At 49.0% G+C, this 27,751-nt stretch overlaps 1 protein-coding gene across 1 annotated transcript in view; it reads right to left on the bottom strand.

The window, feature by feature from the left end:
* ALX4 (ALX homeobox 4) overlaps positions 1-23,238 on the bottom strand; it is a 39,219-nt gene extending 15,981 nt beyond the window's left edge. The window contains exon 1 of the mRNA XM_051791738.1: positions 22,842-23,238. Within this exon, the coding sequence (XP_051647698.1) occupies positions 22,842-23,238 (397 nt within the window). The remainder of the gene's footprint in view (positions 1-22,841) is intronic.
* Positions 23,239-27,751: the final 4,513 nt, after the last annotated feature.

The following is a 27,751-nucleotide window of genomic DNA, read 5'->3' as shown; positions in this document are numbered from 1 at the left end:
GTAGATAAGGGTTTAAGGATGGAGAGAAGACCCACATTTTTTTAGCTGTATTTGGCATCACCGATTTTATTAGTGATGATCAGATGCCTAATCATACCTTCACTCTTGGGCCCAACTGAAATGTAAAACTGGGCAGCATTCATCGCTTAAATGTGAGTTGTAGAAGTCTACACAGGACACAAAACATTGGCTTCATTTTGGAGGCTGCAGTTACCCTTTGCTGCTAAGCAGAAACTGGTTGGAGAATCTCCATTTCAGCTCTGGATAAGGATTGCCTGTCCATCTATCCCAGACAGGGACCTCATTTGGTTGATCCTGCAGAACCTGAAGGAAGGCTGGAACACAGTCTAGGCTGTTCCTGTGCTTATGGTACAGCATTCCCTTGCAGTGTACAAGTTCCTCATGAGGGGAACAGGTGGGGGAGCCACTGATCTCTTCTCTGTTGTGACCAGTGACAGAACCTGAGAGAATGGCCTGAAGTCATATCAGGGGAAGTTTAGGCTCGATTTTAGAAAAAGGTTCTTCACCCAGAGGGTGGTTGATCACTGGAACAGGCTCCCCAGGGAAGTGGTCACAGCACCAAGCCTGACAGAGTTCAAGAAGTGTTTGGACAATACTCTCAGGCACATGGTGTGACTCTTGAGGATGGTCCTGTGCAGGGCTAAGGGTCAGATGTGATGATCCTTGTGGGTCCCATCCAACTAAGCATATTCTGTGATTCTGTGATTCATTGACTACCCCTTGTGCTCAGGAAACCACTGCATGAATGTTCTCATCTACATGGACACCATCCATCTCTGCTAAGCCTGTAAAAGCTGCTGGCACTGCTGCTCTGCTGCCTGCAGCCTCCTGAGGCTCTACAGCAAAGAGGGGAACATAGTGGAACTCACAGGCTAAAAGTAGATGTGAAATACCTGACCACCTTGGAGAGCTAATTACAGAGAGAGCAAATTCTTACAGAAAATCCTACTTGTAGGATGAAAGGGGGAGAGCGGCATTTCTTTCTACTGTGCTCCTCCTGACCACACCTAGGGCTCCTCTCTTCAAGAAGAGACTTATTTTTCTGATCACAGTATAGTACAGGAATAATGCTGAAGCCTGGAGCAGAAAGACCTCAAAAACTCCTTCCGTTCTGAAAAGCAGTCTGGGGACAGTGCCAGAGGTGCCACATCGCACAGGTGAGTCCATAAGCTTTCTTTTGGTCGTCCTGATGCCAGTGTATAACTTAAGTCACTGGCTCTATCTCCACTGTGTGCCTGGGAGATGCTTCCATGGGAGTCAAATCTACCTCAGCCCTGGTTGCACTTTAAGCCCTCTTGTTCCTGGCTAGTTCTCCTGGATTAAATCACTTTGTGGGTTTGGGACAGACAGCTTGATAAACATTAACTCTAGTGCTGCTGAGAAGTTTATATCACAGAAAGCCTGGGGAAAATGTGTATTATTTCTTGTGAAAGTTGCTGTTCCTCTTTCTTTTTTTCTGAACTAGCTTTTTTTCCCCCCAGTACAAACATCTGGTTTTAAGGGCACATTTTGCTTTATTGCCTGATTAGCTGGATTCACACACGCTGTGGCTACTTGGGGAGAGCTCAGCATTGTCTGTACGAATGCAAAATATGCTGCTTGCTCCTTTTTCATGTTATTTAAAGAATGCTAACAAAACTGGCTTTTACATAAACAAATATTTTCTAAAAACTCTGCATAGAAGCTGTGACTAGAGTAAAAGGTACAATTTACGCTCCAAGTCCTTCTTCATGTAGCACATTCATTTGAACAGTGGAAAAGTGCTGACTGAGGAAATTTTGAAGGCACAAAAATGCTTCTAGCAACCTACTGTAATTGCAGCTGACTTTCTGGCTCCCAGAACATGATATAAAGAAAGAGAAAGAGGAAGAAAATGTGCTGCCCTTGCCTCCACTGGGAGAAACACATGGTATGACTCTTGGGGATGGTCCTGTGCAGGGCTAAGAGTTGGATTTGATAATCCTTGTGGGTCCCTTCCAACTCAGCATATTCTGTGATTCTGTGAAAATGAAACTGCTTACTTGTGTATCATGGCTTCCTCACTACTGAATGCAAAAGGAGATTATTGTTTATGCCAAATATTCTGGAGCTGGGCATCTCAGTTCTCTCTGAAGAGCCCATTAATTTCCTAGTGATCTAGTTCCCTCCTCTCTGACACTTGAAGGTTTTCAGTGTCTGCAGGAGGTGACACACCCCCTGCCTTGGGGATATGCCAGGACCAACCACAAGATGACTTTTTAAGTGACAGCAGAGGGAGATGACAGCCCCTTCAGTGGCATCAAATCCTCCTTATATCTCACACAGGCAGCCCCAGGTGCAGGGCTGAGCGTGTTCAGCTACAGGTTTGCAGCACACCAGACTATGTTCAAGGCCCTGCTTGAAAGTATGACAGACAAGATGGGTCAGCTATTGCATTTTAAAATGTCTCTTTTATTTCCCACTGTAGGCATGTTACAAACAGCTGGGAAATAATTGTGGGCTTCTGCAGTGTCCTACTTGTGTTTCTGCCTAAAACGCTGCATGTGAACCAAAAGCCATGTAGTACCTCTGAACTGATACATCTCCAGTGTACGCCAGCCAAGAAAGATGGACAAGGCAGGCAAGGATGGGAAGGGGTCTTGAAAGGGCTTTCAGTTTCCTCTTGGCTCAGATTTTGATATCTTTTGGATAAGTAATCTCCTCCTTCCAAAGCAGTCCTTCATTTCCTTGCCATGGTAGTGAGTGCCTGAGGGTCTCAGCTTTTCTCAAGTTCCTCAGAAGCAGATCTAAGCACCTAACTGCTCTGAAGACTTGACTCAGTGCTGAATAGATTAAATATGTGATCTCATTGAGAAAAAAATCAGTATCACTAATATTGAACAAAGTATTGAATGGTATCATCTCACTTAGACCCAGGCCAGTAGCTGTTTGTTGGGATTTCAGTCCAAAAGTGTCCACAGACCCTTGGCCAAGTGAAAGGCAGAACAGAGAGGTCCCCAATGCTGTTTGCTGGAGACTTTTGTTTTCCACAAACAGGCACTGTAGGGTTTTGCACATATTGATGCTCGGTCCCAATGTGGGGGCTCTGTTCCTCTCCTGTCTGAGCTGAGTTTCCCTACTGGGATATCCCTACTGTCAGCATCTGGAGCAAACTGCCCCATCCACCTATCTTTCTTACTTTGGGATCATTCAGTTCTCTCAGTGTTGTGCTTCTTTTAGAAAAATGTAGATACAGCAAGGTTGCTCCTCCCCTGCTATCTCCAGCCAAGTTACATGATGATAGTGTTTAAGGTAGCCACGATTCAACCCCCCTCCCTGCACTGAGGCCTTATGAAACCAGGCCCTGTACTTGAAGCAGGGAAAGGTAAGCCCTAGGGAGCTCTGAGGCTGACAGCAGACAGTGCCATTCAGTGCCTGTGGTAGCACTGAGGGTTGTTCAGTTGTGAGTGACAGATAAGAGTGAGGCAGGGCTTAGATCTAAGCTCTCTCGGAAAGAAAGAGCATAAGTGTTCTCATCAGATTCAGACTTATGTATTCAACTTAACCTCACCTGTGCCCTTTTGCCACTGCAAGGATCTGAAAAGACCCCTTGCCTGAGCAGTGCAAGAGAAAAGGGGGCTCTTCACTGCAAGCTGTCATCTCCTCCAGAGCTTTCCCCTGCAATCAGTCAGCACCTCCCTCTTCCCCACAAAATGCCCTGGACATTCCCCTAAAATTTCCACCCAAGGCTGGGCAATGGCTAAGCAGGACATCTGCTCCATCCCAGTGAGAGAGAGGCATGAGGCACTGGTGCAGCCTTCCACATCTCAGTGTGTGTTCCACGCTAACCACACGCCAAGCGAGGCACCATCAGTCGCCATGTGTGACAGAAGATATAAATCACCCATCTAGTTAAGAGGGGAGTGGAGGGACACTACTTCCAGCTCGTGAGGAAGGCTGGTGAGACAAAACTGCCTGAAGGGAGTTGAGCCTTGCTCTGATGTCTGTCCATGGCACAGTTTAATTCCTTACTGCCAGCTTGCAGAGTGATTCACCCCATCCTGTGGGTCTGTGCCTGCGTGGACACTGTTCACGCTGTTGGTTGGTTGGTCAGTCGGTCTGTCAGTCTGTCTCTCTGCATTCTTCTGTCTCTCTGCTTTGTAAAAGCAAACTGTTCTCAGCAGAGGAAGCAATGCATTGCTGAAGTTCAGCTGCCTCCCAGAGGTGACTTCCAGGTGCCTGTTTTGTGCTGCTGGCAGCAGGGCTGGAGCTGCAACCTGAAATCACCAGCAAAGAAGAGGGGCAGGAGGAGGGAGATTAGGGCCATTTTGTAATGAGCTGTGCAAGAGCTCAACTGCCTCTGCGTTATAGAGTCCTGATTTAAATTAGTTATAGATAAACTTCAGAAGGCTTGAGAGGCCCTGGCCAGAGAGGTGTCCAAGCAGACCCTGCCCAGCTGAAGCAGCCAGCCTGCAGCCCTAATTCGGCAAGACACAGCAGCTTATGAGTGTCCCTGGACTGCCCTTACACTTAAAGTGCAGCGTTATGTACCTCAGATGGGCAGTCAGGCAAGCCCCAACAAATCCTCCCAGCACAGCTCCTGTGCTGCTTCTCGTGCTTCCCAGTTTGGAGCCACAGATGCCCCTGTGGAGAAGACCTGGGGACTCTGAGTCTGGATAAGATGATGTGGCAGCCTCAGTGATACTCAAGTACAGGGCATCTCAGGGGGATTTGGGTGCTATCAGTTTCTCTTGAAAATTGGAAAGGAGAAGTGATGGGAAAACTGGAGAAAAGCAGAAAACACCCAAAGTTGGCTGAACATCACTGAACCACAGAAAGAGTTGAGTTTAAATGTTGGGCCAAAGTTTGGGCCAGATTTTTTAACAAAGTAGTTCTGCTATTCTTCAGTTTTATACAGCTGATTAGTAAAGAAAGGCCCAGATGAGGGAAGAAAAACTGTCAGCCTTCCCCAAAACTGACTGTTCTTGGAAGCACAGCTATAACTTATTTCCATTCCAACTGCACATCACAAAACTCAAGGCCAGCCAGGTCTGGGAAAACTCCTACAAGCAGTAGGCTTTTAGAAGTATTCCAAAAAGAAATCAGGTTTCTGGCTACCAAACCCACTAATTCACAGTCACTGAGCCTGGGCAACAGACTGGCATCATCTTTCACTGGCAGAGAGTAAGAGGGCAGCAAAATCGCAAACTGAAGCAAGAAGCAGCACAACCAAATTAGGAATTTTCCAACCAAGAAGGAAGACACAATAACTAACAACAAACCTGAGAGTAATAGGTTGTTCTCCTGACCTCTACACCCTTGTCACGAGGTGGGGCCAGTGCTGCAGCCCCATAAGGTTTCCTGCAGAGGTGTCAATGGAGATGGGGAAGCCTGGACTCCTGACAAGGTCTGAGGGCAGCAGCAACCCCTGCTAGTCAGGGACTGTCATCCCTGGTCTCCATGAGCCCACATGCAGTGCAGGGGGTCATAGTGACCTCAAGCTCTCATGGTCTCAAGAGCTGTTTTGAGGAATTGAGGGGACATAGCTGCACTGCATGGCCTGGCCATGACCCTACAGCATGTCTACACTGTAGCTGTGAAGAAAGAGCAAAGAAAGAAAAATCCGTCTAAGACTGGCTTACTTGGAAACTCCAATTGACCCTGACACAATCTAAACAAATATTTTTTTAAATTGTTCACAACGCTCCAGCTTTCTTATATGTATCCCCAAAGAGTGTCATAAAAATGTCTGCAGAAAGGACTTTTTTAACCTTTGCTGCCCTGCACTAGGGGCACATATTTCAGCTCCAGTTAAAGTGAGGTTTAATAAACTCTTGGCCTCTGTAGGATCCCTCCAGCCTCTGTGGCACACAGTTCCCCCCACCTCAGTCTGGCTCTGGGTCTGTGTCCACCACTGGCATTTGCCATGAGCAGCCAATGCCACTGCAGCCTCCAATGGGAGCCCACCAGGAGTCAGGAGTGCTACACTCTCGTGCCTTGCATTTGTTTCTGCTGGGGCTATGAGGAGTAGGGAAAGAATGTTTGAAATTCTCCCTCGTTTCTCCTCAGTTTTTAGGGCACCGCTGGAGCATTGTTAGCTCCACATCCTTCATATCACAGAAGAGAGAAGGTATATGTTGCCTGTGGGAGACAGGCTAATCTAAGTCATTTGAATTATACCAATAGCTGACACAAGCCAGCTTGGTAAAATACTGCAAACCTCTGCTTGCTTCATGGTTTAAGTGCAATGCTTTCTTCATCCAAACAAATACTTACGTGTTGTTCAATAATCCCTTCTTAATGAAGTTTTGACAGCTTATCAAGGAGTAAAAATGATACTACATGACTTGGCCTATTATTCTCATGAGACATTTGTGCAAGAGCCCAAACACATGGTTCTCAAATGAAAGGGATGAAAATGATTTACAGAAGCAGTAAAGTGAGGCAAAGGTTTGTTGATAATGAGGCACTAAGAGGAAATGGAATGAATGTGCCTAAGATTCCTCTAGTAAATGAATAACAAATAGTATTCACAGTCAACAACTTACATTTTTAATTTGAGCTGGGAATAGGAAGATGCAGATGAAATGACAGCTATTAAGAAAAAAAAAAATCCATCAGGTAGTACTGATCAGGGAAAACATCCACAAAAGCATACTCTTACTTGTGAAAATGGAGTCTTGAATTGCTGAAAGGGTAAACTGTGCTTGTCAAGTAATTCAGAGTGCTATGCACTCCGAGCTTAGAGAAAGGGATTTATTTCGCTTGAGAACTACTTCGTCTTGCAACACATGTAATTGTCACCAGGGAAAAAAACCAAACAAACTAACTAACAAATGAATAAAAAACTCAAACAAAAAAACAGAAGTAGGTTTGCATGAGCCGAGAGTATTTGACATTTACTTTCTTCTCCCCCTTCATGGTTCACTTCTTTGCCCAGATTGTCTGTGCCTGCTGAGCCACACTCCCGCAGTGTCTGCCCATCCTGCACATGCTCTCCAGCCACTTGACCCTGACTGCCAAAGTTACCGGGGTCTGGCCACTCGCTGTACTTGGTAGTGACAAGGCCAGGCCAAGATAATCATCACCTGCATCACTAAATTCCTTTATAAAGCCACTCTGGGATCGAATTTTTCTAGGGAGAAGATGGTGGTGTAGTTTCTGCAGATGGTGCTCAGAGCAGTGTGACTCCATTGGCACTGATGGACTGCCTCTGCTGGCTGGGAATGCTCCCTGGTTGCATGGCATCATTTTCCTGGATCCAAGAAAGGCTGGACCAACTACTGGGGGCCACTGAAAGAAGAGTAAGTTCAGACCTAGTTGGAAATACTCCCAGAAGATGAGAAATCTGCAGTATGTTTAGGTGCGAAAATTAAAACTGCCACTACTGGGAGTAGCTCCTTATAGCTTGTTGTTAGATAATCTTTCAAAGGAAAGGCACAGGGCACATTTCCTACCCAAAGCCCAGCTCTACTGCAAGTCTGATGATTTTTTCCACAGCACAGAACTTATGAAAGGAGTCATCATCAGATTTTTTCCTGACATGAAGAAAACAAAAATGTGCTTAGTTTTAGTTACATTCTTGGAAACAGCTTAATTGATTTAGATGAACTTTAAAAAAATAGTATTATGAAAACAGCTGGAGGGAAACAACTGCTTTTAGGCAAGATTGTTAAGTTTTGATTAAGTTAGAAGCAACTGGATGCAGAATTGTGGTAGGAAGTGTCAGGCAATAGAAACAAAGAACAGTGATTCTGGTAACACGCTTTCCTAAGAAAGAACAAAAAAATCATGACTCTTGGAAAGAGAAGAACTCCTGGAGCACCACTCACTCTCAGATGAACTGGATGACTACGTGAAAGATGATGACCATGAAAATCAGCCTAAATTAAAAACTGTATCCACATCAGCTGAGTTCATGCCCACTTTTGCGTTTGCTTCCAGTTAACATTCCAGGACAAGATCATATTGACATGAGTGACAACAAATGTCAAGTAAATATTAGCAAACTTTTGCAGAGATCATCTTTAGGAACTTGTGAAAAAGAGGATTTTTCCCAGAAACCTACTTCTGCCAGAGATGCTCATACAACTAGGGAACAAATACTCATCTCGTGTCCACCCTTTACCTACCTTCTACTCACCACCACAGTTCCACTTTCAGCTGCCTACTCCTTGCACCAGTTGACACACACACACAATCTGCTGACCAATCATTACTCACAAACATCATCCCAACAACAATCCTGGCTCCCAGACAGACCTCAAAAAATCATACCTTGCTAACAATTTGCATATATAACACATATTCATTCTTCCTGCTCTCTTGTCTCCCAAAATGCTCCCTTAGGGGAGCTCTTGTTTTGGGAGATAGTTGATCTGCATGTGGATGTCTGTGTGCTGAGATGGGCCCCACCTCAGAAGGTCCCTGCTTAAAGACATTGTGATGCCAATGCCACAAGAAGAGCTTCGGTGCTTGAAATTTGCCTATTCTAGCTGGGTGGGAAGCAACAGGAGGCTTTAAAAGCAGGTGGTAAGAGTGGCTGCAGGAAGGATGGCCTAGAGGGGAGAATAAAATACACAATCAGAAAACATGGGCTGGAATCAATACACATCAAAAGCACCAGTCTGAAAGGTATGTACTGTTTCAGAGTTTCCTAGACAAGAGTAAGCAAGCCCCGTTTTCAACAGCTGTCTCCCTGTGTTCTTTAAAAATGAGCCTATCTACAAGATAGGGTCTGGAAAGAATGAAATTTGGGAAGAACAGATAAACACTTCAGTTTCAAAGATCTGAGGGCTCCTGGCATTAATGAGGCCACTAGCCACCAGCTGGCCTCTCTTTCCCAAAGCATTTCCAGCTCCTGGACTCAGAGTGCTTTCAAGGTGAGCTGCTGGGAGCTTCAGTGTCTTGCTTTCTCCTTCCTTCTCATCTCAGACATGCTGTCTCCTGAGATTTACTATCTCACAGTACATTTGGGTCATAGTTTTTCATACTTCATGAGAGGCAAACATGCTTGCGTGGGAACGTGTGATTTCTTCTGCAATTCATCTTGTTCATAGCGCTCCCAGGAGGAAGATATACAGTCAGATGTAAATAATGCAACTTCAAAGTCCAAAACTCCTTCAGTGAACACACTTATGAGGCTAAGCTTCCAAGAAGCCAGAGTCTTAGAGCCAAGGTTTTAGTGCTAAAGGAAACTGTGGAAACTCTCCATCCCAAAGATGGGGTCCGAGAGGCCTTCCAAGAGCAGGCTGTGCCTGCTAGTAAATACAGGTTTGCCTGAAATTAGGGATCTCTGAGTATTTGCTGCTCATATCCTATGTTTTCCAAAGCAAAGATGCAGCTTCCTAAATTGGCTTAAACCACATTGTTCTTTCCCACTGACACTTCCTACAGCTGATGAAGCTGAGGCTTATAAACAGGGATAGCACAGCTGCTATACAGTCCAATTTACTTCAAACTGTAGTACATAGTGAACTAAATAATCTGTGTGTGTAACTTTGTCAAGAATATGATCTGATATAAACAGAAAATAAAACATTGGTGCTTCATCTCCTGTCGGTTGATGTACTGTGATGTTTGGATGCTACAGTAAGAAGCTCTGTAGATTATTAACAGCCAGGGACAGTCTGGAAACCAGTGTGCCATTTCTTTATTTAATGGTTTTTGCTCCAGGAGAAAGCTTTGCCAGGAGAGCTGGGGGCTGTGGAGCAGAGGAAAGGATGGTCTGGCATAACATCACTTTGTGCAGGACACAGCAGGGTGAGGAGCAGATCACCTCAACCATGGTGCTACACCGCTATCACTGCCATACTGCCGGGGCCCCTGCTTACCCCTGCCTCCTGGTCTGAGCATGCTCTGGGGTGTGCCTTGAGCAGTCCTCAGTGCCCACACTCACACTACTCACTGTGTTAATACTTCTGGCACAGGGCTGAGCAAAATCAAACTGCTTTGCTCATCACCATCAGGAATCCCTGCAAAATGACACCTTGCTCAGCCTACTTCCAGAAGAACCCAGACCCATGGACCTACTTCATCTCAGCCACACAGGGAGGAAGTGTCAGAGCAACCAATTTAGACTTCTACACACTAGTATCACGTTTTCCTGTTGGGACATTTTCAAGAGCCAGCTTGGACCAACTTTGCTCCCACTGGGATGCTATTACAGGCTTTCAGCTGCTGCTCCCTTTTCTTCTGAAGAAAGGAGAAGGAGTTCCTTCTGAGAAGGAGTTCTCAGCAAAGTTTTTGGTTTTAATGAAATTTGTGGACTAAATGAGGCCATTCCCTATTTTTCCCCAGTAGGGAACTAATTTCTACCAGACTCAACATCCTTAGCTGTATTCTTGGCTTTCAGGACCCACTCAGCTACCTTCCTAACTCCTCCTTGGCCATAACTCTTACAAGTTAATGCACTTACGTGATCACTGCTACACACCATGCTTTGTCTGCTTTGGGCTCCTAATATCTCCATCTCTGTGGGACGTGAAATCACACAGATTTCCACACGTAAGCCGACATCAGAGAATGTTCATGTTGCCTGAGGCAATAATTGTATTAGATTTTCTTTAGAAAAACCTGGGTCATTCCACCTGATTTTTGCAGAGTCCAGGTAGGTCGGACCATTATAGGCCAGATCTATGAACTTCTTGCAGGGACTGTGTTGTTTCCTGGTTAATAACTGAAAAGGAAAACTGGGGTCAGACAGCACTTTCCCTTTACACTGAAAGTCATTAAAATCAACAAAATAAGCAAAGGGCTGGATCAGTCCTGGTTCTTTTGTCACTCTTGTAAAGTGTCTGGGGTGTGATTCAGTTACCCAGTCATAGGTTTCTGGTGCTGTGGGAGACACACTAAGGTCTCTCAGAGGCCAACATGGGGTGGGCAGATACCAAGGCCTTGAGGAGCAGCACAGGGAGACCAGGCAGTGTAAATGGGGGCATCTTAGGCCAGGTGGCATGCAGCTGGCTCAATGCCTCCTCCTAGCACCAGCCAAGCTTCCTCTCTCCACCATATTTAGGATGCTGGATACCTCCTGTTGCATTTACTAGTATCTAACAAACCTGTCTAAACACTTTGGCCTCAAAACCTTTGCCTTGTTGGATGCTCTTCATGTCTAGGTCCCCAAATATGGTGAAAAATTCATTCCTTAGAAGCTTGGTTGCTATCACAGCCTCTTAGTTCCTTTTTGGGTAAACTTAAGGTCATTTTCTAAAGAAATCCATAGCTACCGACAAATATTGTCTGGCAGATTCCACCTCAGGCAAAGGCTCAACAACATCACCAGCAATGAATTGCAGTAAGGTCCCAGGAGACACTGCTCAGTAGGGTTTCTCCCCATCTTTGGGGACCCAGTTTTGGAATAAAAGACATGCAAGAAAATCATCACACTTCCTGTACTAATTTTCCATCATCTGTCTGCATTTTCCTCAAAACCAGTTGTCTCATGGCTTGACTAAGGGGTTTACAACCTCAAGATTTCAAATGGTTTTGACATCATAACAAAACATCAGAACCTCCTTTTTGAGTGTTTCAGTTATAACAAGCTCTCACAAGTGCTCATCACACATTCCTCATTTCCTATACAACATTTCATCTTTAAATTACAAGATTTCCCACCATGACCAGAGAGCTTTTGCCTTGCTAGTCTGAAGAGAATTTACAGTCAAAAGCAGACAAGGTTGTCAAATGAGAGGGGTTTTTTTTCAATCACACCTTGTTTGACACCACAAACCTTTTTGAGGGACACTTTTAGTTCCTTGAACTCTGCTCTTGCAAACTTACATCTACTGGATGAAACAGGAATGTTTTCATTCCTGCACATTGTGGAAGAAAGGAGATAAAAAAGGATGCATCCTCAGTTTTTTCTTGCTGTTCTGCTGAGGAAAGCGTCTGTCCAAAAAAAGGCCTTTGAATAAGGAATTGTTAGAACTAGTCTTTCATGACTGTGGTCTCGTGTCAGTGCTGTTCCAACCCCACAGACACCTGTGTTCAACGGAAACTGCTTCAGCTCTGAAGTTGCCCAGCTGCTCTCTTTTTGCCACCACGGTAGCTTTCTCTTCTCACAAGGAGCATGTGGAGCTTTTATCATCCTGGCAAGTCTGCATCTGAGCCTCCAGAGGCAGGATCAGTGCCCTGCAAAGCCAGATAGGCTGACAGTGCCGTGTTCCCTTCCCTGGCATTGGGGAACCGCTTCCCCTTTCGCTCCTGGCTGAGTGTTTGCCCAAGGTGCATGTTGTGCCTCTCTTCAGAAGTTCGCCTTGCTCTGGGTTCAATTTAGATTGGCAGCCTGGAGCTCATGATAGCCTGTTCATAAAACATCATCTGTTCCTATTAAAAGGCTGACCATATGCCAGGATATCCTCAGCTGTACCACAGGGACTGGGTGGCTGACCTGCTGTGTTGGTCTCTTGAGTAAGGGCTGCTGTACACAGGTAGTGGGAGATCCACAGTACAATATTTTATGGACTTGTGTTAACATGAAAGCCATTTTCACCTCCAGATATTCACTATGGAAACCAAAATGAACCTAGTAAGGCACATCCCACATACCACCTAGTAATGGTGAGGCACAAGCCCCCTCTGATTAATGTATTATACAGCAAAGTTCTTGCTGGCTTTCTTTTCTAGCGAGGACAACAGATGAGGTCCAAAAACTGGCTACAAGCTCAAAGAAACAACTCAGGGCTTGCCCACAGAGGCAGACACCACAAACAGATTACCCAAAACTCTTTCTTTCATATAAGCCATGTCTTTGAAGGAAAACACCACAGGCTGAAAACCCTGGTGCTGACCAACCAGGTCCCAGCCACAGTGATGTACGTGGTGAGTGTTAGTTCATCTCTCACTTCGGCTATGCTGAGCAACTTCCTGGATCCCAGCACTCCAGTCTACTGTATGCATTTTACCACAGCATGGACACTTTCCTCAATCCCTGCCTTCCCTCAGATCCCTGTGGGGGCTACATTTTGGACTGTCCCATCATCTCCCTCTTCTGTCTAGTTTCAGTGACCAGCACCTGAACGAGCACTTGCAATGTCTGTAGATTACACAAGTGATAAACCCCTCTCTTGCTACTTCACTATTCCCATAGCTCTCCCTCTGAAGTGGACTGCTGACAAATGGACAAAAATAGGTGGTTCAACAAAGAACTCCAATTTTTACCACCAAGGCCAAGGAAAAGGGGATTTCCAGTACAACCAGCCACAAAACCAAACTAGTTAAAGGCTACAAGGGAAGAGCAGGGTTCTCTGGGCACCAGCTTAATATCCAACCCTGGCCACAAATAAGCCTTACTATAGCTTCAACTTTAATTTAAAACTGGCATCACCCAGCTTTGCATGTGCACCTTCAGGTCCTCCTGTTTCCTGAGCTGAGTTTGGGCCTTTCAGTAGATTTTCATGGGGCTCTGTCCTGACCAGCCATATATTTATAACAACATTCTCTGTGGATATTTCCCCTCCCCAACAGAGCCAGAGTTAAATGAGCCACTGCACTCATGTTTGATGTTGTAGCCAATACCCCATTGCTTTCTATCCTGCAATAGAATATTCTTCTAATAGCTTGAAGTGGTATGAACTGAATGGAAATACTCTTTTCTCCAGCACAGGACCTCATACCTATATAAAGCAACTGGCTTCCCTCTCTTCCAGTAGCAGTTTTCTGACTTCTGTTCAAGAGCTGAAATGAAATATTTAAGCTCTGCCATAAATCCCACAGCTTCATGGAGTGTTTCTGGCCTTCTGCACCATCTGCCTAACTGTCTAGCAATTGGTCCATCAGCTATTTATCTTGGAAGTCCTCACTGGAGACATGAGGAACACAAAATGTCTGCAGGTCTTCTGCCAATTTAGGTAGGTCTATTCTTCCTCTTGCCTTCTAGCATTTGGCTATGTCCTGTCTAGCTCAGACTGATATCTGGCTCCAATCTGCTTATGAAGTTTCAGACCAAATCTTGATAAGCCAGGTTATGTCTATAACACAGTGTTTCTCAGCTCTCAGCTATGGGCCCTTGCCACAGCTGTGCTCCTGACTCCACTCCAAGACAATGTTTGGGCATGCACCATCCCAGAGAAGGTTGGAAAAGAACTACATGGTGCTCCAGAAGATCTCACAGCCTCCTGAACTGGAGACCAGAACCACGGTCCAAGCTATAGAGCATATCTCTGCCCCAGCATTTGGCCTCAGGCTCTCCTCCATCCAGTTCCTCTTCCCAGTCAGTTATACAGTGAGAATGGACATGCATCATCCTCCCATGCAGTCTTTCTTGAGTGACATCACTGGGGCTGGAAAAACCTGATGCTGTGGGTCTCCTTATGCTTGTGTTACAGAGCACACACACTGGAAACGGGCAATCTCACAGGTGACCCATCCCCACCTGACAGACCCAACTGCATGCCCAGCATGAGACAGCTCCATACCCAGCAGGCTGGTACCCTGGTGAGCCTTTGGTGTCATTTTTGAGATGTTTTGCTTTTCTTTCAGAAACCTTGCTGTGGCACAGGTTTCCTATCAAGTTTCGGGCTGAGCAATGTTTTCCTATTTCCCCTGTTTTGTAAAACAACTTCTGGCCTGTGTCACACATGTTCCTCAGCACCTCACAGAGTTGTCGTCTTGCAGCTGGGCCTTCAGATCTCTCTGGGCACTGTCCCAGCATACAGTTATTCTCTGATTGTTTTTGACCCTTTCTGGGAAAATTCCTGATATTGCCTCCTCTCCCTGCACACACTGTACAGCTTTGGTTTGTTTTGTTTTGATTCTGGTGTGAATTCCTTTCACTTTCTACTGATCCTGAATAGATTAGATATCTGCAAGAACCTTTGTTATCTGATCCCTCTTACATCAAAAGAATGAATACAGTTCCCTATTTCCCTCTTTGGAAATTGCATCCTACCCCAAAACCAGTGTTACAGCTCCTAAGTGAAGCAGTCAGTCAATATCCAAAGTCCCAAGGAGACTGCTTCCACTACAGGGAGGAACTGATGAGACACAAGATATTCCTTTTAAGCAGCAGTGCTTGCACACAGAGCCCAGATAGGGAACAACAGCAGTCAGATAGGAGTTATACAGAGACCTTACAAGTTTATTTTATTTCCCCCAGACAGAAATCTGACCAAAACATTTATCCTGTCTCTTCCTCCATTTCCTCAGTACCCATTGATAGCACTTCTCTGATGGGCCTAGATGCTGTTGACTCCCTGCCCTTTGGTTTTGTCGGGTTTTCAGACTTCCACTGAAGAAAGGTGGTTGTTGTCTTCATAAGCCCCACACAGTTTTCACACAGCCTCAGCATACAGCATGTCTGTCAGTGAACCTTTCAGGCTCCACCGCCAGCTTACCCACTTGCCTTACAGCTAATGAACACGGTTCTTGCTAATAAGGAATATATTTAGAAATAAAACTGATTCAACCACCTGTTTCCAGCAAGCAGATTTACAGTAACAAGATAAACACTTAAACTACATCTTCACGAAAAAATCATCAGATGCAAACGGACTTTTTTTTAGTGCTGAGTTAGGCAATGCAATGGTCTTCAGTCAGTGCAGATGAGTGTGTGGGGCTCATGACATACCAGCTTGTCATGACTAAATCCTGCTGGGACTTGAAGACAGCAGCTACTAAATGTTGAATCACAGCTATTCTCAGTGGCAATATAAAAAATTTTATACTAGTGGGTTCATACTTATATATACTTATATATACTTCTATATACTTATATATACTACATATACATATACTATATATACATACTTATATATAATACATAATATGTAATATAGAATATAGAATATAGAATATAGAATATATATAACATAAAACCAGTTGCAGTCCACCTTCCATAGTAGCACTGTCTGTCACTGCTTATTACCCATCCAAAGTATCTTCTCTTCTTCTTCCCTGCCTCTTCTCATTGATCTCTGTTCCTCCCTCTCCATCCTTCTCCCCTATTCCTCACTGATCCCTCTCTTTGACCAAAAAAACAACCCTAGAAGTATTGTGCTGATATCAATTTCTCTTTCACATTATGTCTACCTTTGTGATAGTCAAAATATGAAGATGATTTGCAAGCATAAATGGCCAAGCAGATTCACCAATATGTACAATAACATTGACTCAGCTGAACTTACACAGAAAATAAAGTGGAGGTCATTTATTTAATACATCTAAGTAGCTTTCCTCTTTTGCTTATGAACTTTCATTTACAAGCTAAGGCAACTGAGAGACATGTAACTATGATAAATTACTCTAACACTTCATTCACGTGAAATGTTCCCATCTATCTCTTAGTAAATGTTTTTCAAGTCACAGGGGTCCTATATTAGCTGCATTACCACTCAGACTTCTGCAAATCCAGAACTATATCTCTTTTCCTTTTGAAAATGTATCTACATGAAGATATTAGATCTATGTTTTCCAAGCTAATTAACAACTGAGATGGGGTTTCGGTTTTTTTTCAAATGTGTAGGAGGAATATCTCAGAAACATATGACTTTTGGGGCAGGGATTTCTCTGCATTTTCTGAAATGCAAAACTCGTATCTTGTGTTGGCCAATATAGGTTGCTCACGCTAATGAGTTGCTTTTAAAAGATTAGACCATTAAAGTGGATTGGCAGGTTGAGCCTACTTTACATACTGAGAGACCTGAGCATATGAGAACACATCAGTTGCTACAGCTTCTTGCACAGAATAAGGACAGAGCTGTCAAGAAACCTAAGTTAAATCCCTTCAAAAATCAAGCACAGGACCTCTACTCCTTGAGTTTCTGACTCCAACAGGGGCTGCTTCTACAGCCGGCTGAGTGCCTTTTTCTGCTGGAGCCACTGCCCTGGGAAGGTTACACTGATGCCACTGAGTGGCCACAACTTCACCTTGCATTAGCTACTCGGATGTTATAAATTTCAGTTTTTCCAACTGCAGAATGGAAAGAAAATTCTCCTACTGCCCCAGGACGCATCATGCTTTTTACCTGAGAATTGCTGCAGCTGCAGAAATGCCCTGAACAAATAATAATGCAGCTTAAGGACTCAAGGGAGCGAAACTGGCTAAAGAGTCGAGAATTAGGGCGACCGAGTGGACAAGTCTGGAGATGTCCTTTAGCAGCGGACCTTGGCTCCGAGCCTCCCAGACACCACCTCCCGCTTACAAGGGAAACTCATCATGGCTTTGAACGCAGGGCTTGGAAAATTAATAAATCTTTAAGATCTGAGGGATTTAAGTCTGCACATTAACTCCCCTTAAACCTTGGGTGCATTTAACTTGTGAGGTTAGAAACCACAGCCAAAGAAATCTCTTTTGATTCAGACCGTGTTTTGAGCAGTCACCCATAAAGCAGCCAGTGAATCACTTCAGCCAGTTAGTCATGCAGCCACACTGAATGTACACTCAAAAGGCTGCACAAAATAAACAGCCTGCAGCTCCAGATAACACATACATAGCTCATTTGCGTTATCTGGCATCAGCATATATTGTTAATAGGACTCCTACACCAAACCCTTAGGAAAAGACGCACTCAATAAGCATCTCCAAATCTCTCTCCCTATCAGTATTTTTCTCATCTGCTCCACTCTGTGTTGCTTTCAAAACAACTAAGACCGGCAAAAGTTTTAAGACCCTTTCTCTCCGCACCCTTCTTATTGCTGGTAACGTCCTGCTGAGGTCAGAGACGTGCGCTGCAGAAGTATAGGGCCAAAGCGGAGTTAATTCCAATTAGCAGAGGACAAGTCGAAAATAAACAACTCTAGTACGAAAAGAAATCTTCCTGCAAGGAGGGAGCGGCAGGGATATAGGCAGAGGGAGGCTCCCAGTCCTTTGACACGAGTGTTATAAACAGCTCAGGTCAGGAATCCTATAAAAACCTCCAGCCAGATCTACCACCCGAGTCAAGAGAAGCGCAAAACACTTTTTGGAAAGAGCCGCGAATACACCTTCCTGCGCGGCCCCAGGGGTAAGGAGCGTCAGCCCTACCTTCGCGTCTGGCTCCGTGAGGAAATCCCGCAGGTTTCCGCGGAGGAGATCCCGCACCTCCGAGTGTCTGTTCAAACAGAGGCTTAGCCAAACTCCTGGCGAGAGCTCCCTCCCCTCCCTGGGAGGGTGCCGGAACCCTTGAATGGCAGATCTGGTGGCCCTATTGTGGAAAAGAGAGGGCTATTGCCAGGGCGGCGTCAGCAGCACTCCCGGAGCCGGCGGCCGAGTCCCGCCGGGCAGCCGGCCCCGCAGCACCGGGAGGGAAGGGTCGGCTCTGCCACCCCGCTCCCCGAAGCTCGCCTTGCCTCCTCGCCCTTCTGGCTCCGCTTGCCGGCTTCTGCTCCCTGATGCCAGCTTAGGTCCCGTCCCTGCTTCCCCACTCGCGCCTCCCTCTCGCTCACTTCTCCCCTTTATACTCCTTTGTTGCCCCCCGCGGGGATCAGGGCAGCAGCATCTCCCCACCCCGGCGGAGAGAGGTACAGGGGGAGCCCGCGCCCTTATCCGAGGGGAAGGAGCCGAGAGCCGAGACCAAAGCTGCGGGGATAGGGAAGGGGAGGCAGGACCGAATGGCCACCACAGCTCGGGATGCCCTTCTCAAAGTTCTCAGCTCCCCTGGCTCGCGAGGGGCAGTCGCCTCCCGGCAGAGCGGTTCCTGCGGAGATGCTCAGCCGGGCGGCCCACATCCTGGTGCGGGGGTACGGTATCGGACCATGCGGAGAGCCCCGCAAGAGTCCCAAGAAGAGCACACGGACCCCGTAACCCCGTTCCGCCCAGGGCGCGGGGCTGCTGCGGGAGCCGGGGCAGGGGGCAGGTGCCGCAGAGCCCTTGAACGTCGGCGGGGGCTCCGCGGGGCCCCGCGGGGAGCCCCGAGCGCCTGGCAGCGAGCGGTCCCTCGCGGGAGGCGCAGAGGGACCGCCAGCGAGCTCGTTCTGCCGTGCCTGCAGCTTACATTACATCAGGGGAGGAGGAGGAGAAATGCATTAAAAGCGTCAATTTAAAAGAGCATGCAGCGAGCCTCCGACTCCTACAACAGTGGCTTTCTGCACTTCTAACAATAAAAAGTGCACTTGTGGCTGAACTTTTTATTTGCTCGCTAAATAAAAGAAACGGTTCTTATTTGCATAACGCGGCACTTAAAGAATTTCCTCTGTTAGAGAAAGCCCGTTTCCTTTCTCCTGTTTCCTTTGAGCAAATATCCCCATCGCATTCGCCTTCACTACACAAAGGATTTTATTCCAGCCCGTATTTCTAGACAGCAATATACGTATACCTTTCTGTGTGTATATGGGTATGTGAACACATATGTTTCAAGACATATAACTTACTTCAGCTCCAAGTAATAGAAATAGCAAGTCAGATTACTACAGCACATAAATCATTCGAAAGCTTTTTTCTCTCATAAGCCAAGATATATAACCTGTTCGGAGGACTAGATGATCTTGAAGGTCTCTTCCAACCTTGGTAATTCTATGATTCTGTGGCTTTTATTTAAGAATTCGGCTTTAATTACCCGTGCCGGTTTGCGGAATAACCCGTACCCCTATTCGCGGCAGGGAATGCGGGGGAAGCCGTGCGTGGCCGCCGGCCCGCCGCAGCGCACAGGCAGGGGGGCTTCTAGCAGGGGCGTGAGGAGCCCTGCCTGGTGCCCCATAGGGCCAGGCCGGCAGCCGCCGCTGCGAGAGGGCCGCGGGGAGCCCGGTCGAGAGCCAGGGCTGCCCGGTGCTACCGTCCCTGCCAGCAGCCGGGCTGGAAGCGCTCGGACGATTGCCGTCCGTGTCCTTCGTGTATTTACGGACGCAGCTCGCCCTTTGCCTATATTTATCCGTACAATGCAGTGGAAGGGCTTAGATCTAGAAATAGAAGCCGAGAGCAATAGATGGCACGCTCGGGCTTTTTATAACTCAAAAAGACTTGTTTATTAAAGACATAAAATTAAATTAAACAACAACAACAAAAAGGAGTGGACACCCTGTCTGGCCGGCTCGGAAGGTGCGTGCTATGCCCGCCGTACCCCGCCGGCCCAGCCCCCGCCTCAGTGCCCGGCCGCTCCGCTCCGGGCTCGACCGAGGCCTCTACCAGCGCCGAGGGGAAAGGCATAGGCGAGAGTTGCGGGGCCGCACTGCGGAGCGCAGCGCCCCCCGGGAATGCGGAGACCGGCCCGGGCCACGGGCCTGCCGCAGTGCCGGGAGTGGGGAAAGCCGACCGTCTGAGCATCGCCCGGCGGGAGAGCCTGCCTGTTGGTCGGCCTCGGTTTGCATTTTGTTTGTTTAGGGTTTTTTTAATCTTCTTTTGGGATTTTGTTGTTTTTCAAATTGAGGGATTTACGGTCACGACATGCCACCACTCCAGCATCCTGCTCAGGCTCGGACAACGGGGAACGCTGGGAGCCAGTAGTCCCCGCCGCAGCCGCCGCGCTGCTTTCCCTCTGCACAATGCGCAGGGCAGTACCAGCACCGAAGCTGCCGCGGGGTCTCGACGGAAGGCAGCGGGGCAGCCGTCTGCTCCCCGGCTTCCCGAGCAAACCCCTCCGAGTAGCTCTCCTCACCCTCCGTGTCCCGCCTGCGCTCCGGCTGGCCACCCTTGTGCCCGCTGCAGACAACGACGGCGGCTTTCTCTTCCCGCGCGCTCACTCACGCCGAGGTTATTTACCCGCACTCGGAGGTTTCCCGGTCCCTTTAGCCCTTCGCGTGATTCCCGGGGCACAGCCCCTATGCCCGGCGCGGTGTGTTTCGCCGCCTGGGAAAAGGCGGAGGGGTGCCTACGGGTGTTGCAGCCGCTCTGCGAAACCCCGCTCTAGCTGTTATTAGCAAGTCTCTCTCTTCAACCATTAAGCACTCTTATTATCACTATTGCTATTAATTATCCTCGCCGAACCATGTGTCTCTCATTACAGCCCACCATCCCTAGCCACATCACAAGGGGCTCGCAAAGAGCACGGTCTGGGCCAGTCCGGGCCGCTCGCCGCCGCTGCGGGGCTCCCGCTGAAGGAGAGCGCGGAGGCCCACTTGAAAATAAATCAGGGGAACCCCGGCGGTGTTAAGGAGGGTAATAAACTCGTGTGATTCTACCGGGAATTGTAATGTGGCATCACAGGCTATGCCGGCGCCCTGGGCTTTGCAACCTACAAAAACAAGAGAGCCGGTTAGCAGAGAGAGGATGGCAGGACGATAGGGAAGGCACGAGGGCTCCCCTGCACTCCCACTCCCAGAGGAAGCGAAGACCGGGAATGTCTCCCCCGGGCCGCAACTCCGCGGGGCTCCCCGGTCCCATCGTGTCCTTCCCCGTGAAGCCTCACCTGGCGCAAGAAGGCCTTTGCCGATGAGGCCTTGACGCCGGTGGGAGTTGTCCGCCAACGGGGAAAGGGCAGGGGAAGAGAGGGAACGTGGAAGAAGGAAAAAGCTCCAATCATGGCCAGAACAAACGTGAAAGCAGCCCTTAAACAGAGCCCTCATGACACTGTGCGGTTCAGTGGGGAGATACCCGCGGGAGGAGGGTTGCGGGCAAGGAGCAAAGCGCAGCCGGAGGAGGGGGGACGGGATCGACCCCTGCCCGTCCTCCGGGCGCACCGTAGCCAGGCTGTGCCTGCGCTCCCGAACACGGCTGTATGGCGAGGACTTACTGCCCTTTCCCAGTGAAGGGAAGTCACCTGTGCGGGGAGGAACTGGGGCTGTGGACCTGAATCCAGGGACACCTCGGATGCAAGTAGGGGGCGATGGACGGCGCCTGAACGCGAGCCGGCACGCAGCGGAGATGGATAGAGGCATGGCGCCTCTGCCCCCTTTTAAGTCTAGAGATGGGGGGAAAAAGGTAAGTAAAGAGGGAAAAGAGTGCTCAAATGACGGCGAGAGCGTAGAAGTGGGATTGCCGGCCTGATCCGGACCTCTCCTGGCTACCCTGCGCCCTCGTTCCGTAGACACCGTCCGTCTTAGGGTCTCCCTGGAGAGACGGCCCTATCGCTGTCCCTGCCCGTTGGGGACACGGTGGACTGACTCATCCCAGGATGGGGACCACCTCAGAGGCGACGCGCTCAATCTAGGCCGGGACGGTCCCTCTTCACCCACACAGAGATCACGGTGAGGAAGAGGGATTTCATTTCCACTTTCTCTTCATGGGAAAACTGATTAGGGGGATTTATTTGTTTCGTTGTTGAATTTTTGTTTGTTTTTAGGGGGTGTTGATTGTTTGTTTTCCTTTTTTCCTAACCCCCCAGATACAGCGGAGACCTCCCGAAGAAGCCTTTTAAAGCCACGTTCGGAAACGACACGAGGAGCGCCCCCGTTCCCGGCTGTCCTGTGAGCGCCAGCGCGAGGGAGTGTCTTAATTGCTGCTAATGACCCGCAGAGAGGATGCGAGGGAGTTATCTACAGCCGGGCAGAAATCAGTTAGAGAAGTGGCAATTAGGAGAGAAAGTGAGAGACAGGAGAGACCGTTACAGTGAAAAGTGAAGATTTCGGTGAAGTTTTCCAGAAATTCTTCCTGTGGAAAAGTGTCCCCGCGGAGAGTACACTGCGCAGCCCGGCGCTCCGCTCTTTCTTTCTCTCCTAGTTTCTGCGGACTTCCCCGCACTGCTCAAGAACTAACGCTTTGCGGGAGCGCAGCGGCCCCGTTCCGAAATTACGATTAAGATCATCGCAAAGCGGGACACTGCCGGAAAGGCGGCTTCCCGCGGCCGTCGGAGGCTCCAGACCCGTCTGAGAAGGAAGACACTCGTGGGGTACGGCGGCACCCGCTGCGGCGGGAGGGGGCTGCGCGCCGGAGCCGGGCAAGGTCTCCTTGACCCTAGTAGGGTTTGTTCTGCCGGGCAACCACCCCCCACGTCCCCGGGAGGCCCTTTCCAGGCCCGGCAGTATCTCTCCGTTTTCGCCTCCAATGTTTCCCCCGCCGCACGCCAGGGACTCACCGTAACAGGAGACCTGCAGAGTTCCGTTGTGGCCGCTGCTCTCCTGCAGCTTGATGTTGCTGTCCGGGGGGGTTTTGCAGGGGCCTCGCTGCATGTAGAGGTGCGGCGGCTGTTGCTGCGGAGGGTATTTGTTAAAGGAGGCCGGAGCCCCGGCAGAGCCGGCAGCCTGCACACTGCCATCCAGGGACTGACATTCCTGCTGGCTGTAGCGGCTCCGGCACTTAGTGCTGCTGTCACCAAAGCCTTGTCCTTTGCTGGCCAGGAAAGTAGGGCTGAACTTGTCACTTGCTTGAAATGCCCTAAAAGGCGAGGAGCCTTCTGTGTCCTGGGAGGCTGCGTTGTAGTAGGAATCCATGGCAGCCGGATCACAATAAGAAACACAAGTATCAGCATTCATTCCTAAAATTAAAAGGCCCGAGTGTCCTTAATGCGCTTGGAGGGGCACCAGGAACCACTCTTTCTCTCTCCCTCTCGCATAGACACACACTCACAGCTGGGCTGGGGAGCTCTAAGAGAATTCAGATGTTGGTGAAAGCTGACCAGAACTCCAAACCCCCTTAAGATCTCGCACAGTAAAAGGGGTCTTTTTCTTTCCCTCCCTCCCTCTCTCTCTCTCACACACACGCTTGCCCTCCGTCTCTCCCTCTAAACTACACTTTAAAGAGGCTCTTCTCCGCACTTTCCCCCCACAATAGGAAAGAAAAAAAAAAAAAAGAGAGAGACCTCTCCCCCAATTAGTATGTAGATGATGACAGTGGAGGGGAGGGGGCCCAGGAAGGGGTGTGTGAGAGTGTGTGTGTTTATGGGGATGTGTGGAAGCAGACGGGGGGTGGAGGTCATATCTTTTGCGTTAAAAAAAGTTTAAAAAATAAGCCAACTAAACAAAACAAAACCAGCCCCAAAATTTTTTATGATTAAAAACCAGAAAATCAAGCAGATGACATGAACGCCACGAAGGAATGGGTGCGGGATCCGCGCCGGCGGAAGCGCCAGGGACGATTTAATGGTCGTGACACGCTCTGTTTGCTCCGGCCCTCTCCCCTGCTCACTGCCCCAGCTGCGGGGACCCTCGCCGCCGCGACCCCCTCCTCTGTATTAAAGGCAATACGGATTTCCCTCGCAGCTATATGTCTTTAAGCCTCCCCCCCACCCCTCATCGTATTAACCCCTTCAGGGACGACAGCTCTCCCAGCGCTGCAGTGAGGCGGTGCCACAGTCGCCCCGCACATCGCCGGACGAGCTCTCCATCGCGTCTTGGCGCACGTTTATGATGGTCGTGATTTATTTACCTCTAAAAACGTGCTCTCTCCAGGTGTAAAACAACTGCATCCAAACGGGAGGGCAGCAGGGAGGGATTTTAACAGTATCACCAAGCATACAGAATTGCACCAGGCTTCTGGGATTGCCAGAGGTGACTTGTAAAAGGACAGAGGCTGACAGGAACCCTTTTTGGTTTGAGGGTTCAATTGCAAACCAAAAAGGGCTTAAAATAAATCAATACTCACCTTTCGTCGTCCATCTCCCCCCGCCCCCCCGCCATTCAACCTGACTCCCCTCCTCCCTCAATTAACTCCTACTACCCCTTCCACTTACTCGTACCCTGCCTTCCTCCCATCCCCACATCTGGTTTCTATTGCTCACTTACCTTGAAGTTTTCAGTAATAAAGATATTACGCAAACTAAATGCGCAGTTCTTCGGTCAAGAAGGAAAAAAAAGAAAAGAAAAAGTGAAATAAAAGAAGAGAAAATTAAGTAAATAAAACAGAAAATAGAAACGGAAAGGGAAGAAAAGAAGACCCTTAACCCCTTCGGGAGCGCTGGCCGTGACGAAGCCGGCTGCGGGCGGGGAGCGGGGCACCGTCGGCTGCTCTGGGCTCCCAGCGGGTTCCCCGCGGAGTCCGGCCCATGTGTCCTCCCTTCTCCCGCGCAGCTTCCTCCACCCCGTGCAGAGTCGGGGGGACTCGTGGCTTTCATCTGTGTGTGGGTGTATCTGTGTGAGTAGGGGGGAGCAGGCTGCGGCTCGGGGGAAAGCGGGCCGGCAGAATGGGAATGCGACCCCCAAGACGACTGCTCGGGAGGGGCCCGTGGACACCGCCAGCCTCCAGGCCTTTGCTCCAAGAGCAAGGCCAGCACCGCCGTTTTCATTATCTCAGATGTGACACTAGGCGCCCACCCCTCGCACCAGTATGCAGAAGGGATTTCTAGCGACGTCCTCGTTAAAAACAGACAGAGATGGTTTCATTTACGAGATTTCAAACCATTTTGCAAGTCTCACTCAGAGTAGCGCTGGGCTCACTCAGTTTTCTTGTCCAAGAAAGCTTTCAGCGGATTTGCCTTCCTTATTCTCTTTATTACCTTACTTAATTCTTTTCTCGTCTTTTCTCTCTCCCTTCCCAAACTCCCCCAACCCACCGCAGCCCCCTCTCTTTCCCTTGTCCGCCACATAATGAAAACCAAACCAACTCAACGCATAAGAGTCTTTCTAAAAACCACTTCGGGGCGGCCAAGGGGGCCGGGGCATTGTCGGTACCGGCAGCCTTTGAGCGGCTCCGCCGAAGGGCAGCTGCTCTGGGTACCGGCAGCACTCCAGCTCCCGCATCCTCGGCTCCGGCACGTCGGACTCGCAGCCTCTCTCACGGAGGAGGGGCACGTTAAATACTTGTTTTCCAGTTCTTTCCCCCACGATTATTTCGGGGAACGAAAGAAATTCTGTGAGGGCAATTCTCGATGCTACGGCTTTATATTCGGCCTCGGGATTTCTCTTTGGCAAAGTTAAATAACAGCAAGAGTAAAATCTAAAGGCGGAGATTTGGGGATCGGGCAGGAGATTTTACATATATATATATACACAAATATATATATACACAAATATATAAATACACACACATATATATATATATAAAAATTTTTATTCGGAAGTGTTGCGAAGCAGTAGCTCGCAGAGACAGTGCGGCGTGGCCGAACCGAAGGAGGGCTGCCCAGGTTCCCTTCGGTCAGAGCAGTCTCCCAGCCTCTCCCTGCATTAGACTGTAACGAAAAGTCCATTAATTTCATATCACAGCTGATCCGCAGCCCTTGGAAAGGACTGCAATAAAACCCTCTCTCTAATGGCCAATTTTCCGTCTCTGGAAGCGGGAGGTTAATTTGGGAATCGTTACCGGGAGAAAGGGTGCGCGCAAATACCTGGCGATCTAGCGGGGGTGGGAGGGAAAAACGGGGTAGTCACTTTTCTTGACGGTTTTCGTTTAGGTGGATTGGGTTTTGCGTGCAGTTCTCTCAGCAAGTGTGATGGGGGATTCCCGCAGCCCCCGTTAGCCGGGGAGCGGAGCCTTGAGAATACAGAAGCAAACAGGGAGCCTGTAGCCCCCTCCTGTTAAACAAGGCGATGGGGCTTCTTGTCGCGGCGCTGCCGGCACGGCCGTGTCCCTCGGGCCGCGGGGCTCTGCCAGCCCGGTCTCGCCGCGCTCCTGCCTGCGGGACCGAGGATCCGCAGAGCAGGGACACAAAGGGACAAGCAACACTTGAGGCACGATATCACCATTTTTTTCAGAGTGATCTCAAACCTGCCCTATCCCTGCATCAAATGCGTCCAAAAGGGAAGGGCGAAAGGGCAGCCGAAAGGTCTGCGCTCCGCAGAAACCCGTTGCCAATTCCGTGTGTATGTATGCTTTATATTGAGACGGTTTTCAGGTATGATTGCTGTTAGTTTTGGAAGGGGTCACTCCCGAGGGTCCCTTCTCACATAGAGCTGCGGGAGCCCATATGAGAGCCAACCAGTCCGACTGTATGGACGGCAGCTCACACCGAGCGACTCATAGCTGGGGGAATTGTCGGAAATCTCCAGCGCCGGGATATCCAGGTGTCGCCTGCCGGCGACACCCCAGGGAACAGGGACAGCTCAGGACAGCCCTGCCTGGCTTGTTTTCGAGAAGCCGTTTCCTTTCTGCAGAGGCAAGGGTGGGCGTCGCTCCCGGGTGAGAACCCGGTGCGAGGCGCAGACGATAGCAGACGGATCCTACATCTCGATCTCTGAAAGAAAAACAAATCTTTATTCCCGTGCGATTTAAACAGTCAGGCTTGTGTCAAGTCCAGGGGAAAGGCAGAGGTTTCTGCACACCGGGTGCGACAGCGCAGGGCTGCGGGAAGCGGGAGCCGGGAGGGCTTCTGGGACGAGCCCCGCTCTCGCAGGAGGCCGAGGGGAGGAGGCAGGAATGCTCTTCCCCGCTTTCCCAACCACGGCCGAGGGAAACCCGCCGTGTCCCCTCAAGCCTCCACCGTCCTCCCGACACTCCCAGTGGTTGCAGCCGGAGCAGAAACAGGATGGCTGAGGAGAGTCCCGGCAGGACTCTGGAGTGCCGGCTCCAGAACCCCCGGTCCTGCTCCCTCCCTCAGAGAGGTGGGAGAGTAAATGCCTCGGTTCAGGGAGCGGGGTCATTTCACTGGAGAGAGGAATGGAGAGAGGGGGGATCTTTCACACCGTTTCCTCTCGGCACTTTAGTAGAGCCCTGCTCTTGGAAACTGCCTCGAGTTTGTTTCCCCAAAGGGTTAGTTTGTGTGGTCACTTCAGAGCTGCGAGCTCCTTTTGTACTGAACCGAGATCTGAAGGTGACCTATTTATAACACCGCTGCAAGGGGGGAGAGAGGGAAAAAGTATTCAAAAAGTATTCGCGCTAATCTCCCCTAACTTTTTTTTTTTTTTTCCAGCGGGACGAAGACTGCATCTTTATTTCGGGCGTGGAGCTTGCCTAGCGACCATCCCGACAGTACCTGCCGCCTTGCGCTCTTGGCTCCTGCCTCCCGCCGGGCACCGTCTGGGGCCTGAGCAGCGCTTGGCGGGGGCTGTGCTGTCCTGCCTTTTGCGCCTTTCTTCAGGGATAAATGTCGATAAATGTTTGTTGTTACCAAAATAC

This window comes from Manacus candei, unplaced genomic scaffold (genome assembly GCF_025592945.1).
Source record: "Manacus candei isolate 608988 ecotype Guabito, Panama unplaced genomic scaffold, ASM2559294v1 h1tg000033l, whole genome shotgun sequence".
NCBI lineage: Eukaryota > Metazoa > Chordata > Aves > Passeriformes > Pipridae > Manacus > Manacus candei.
Note: the sequence above shows the minus strand (reverse complement) of the source record. Positions and strands in the feature narration are given on the sequence as shown.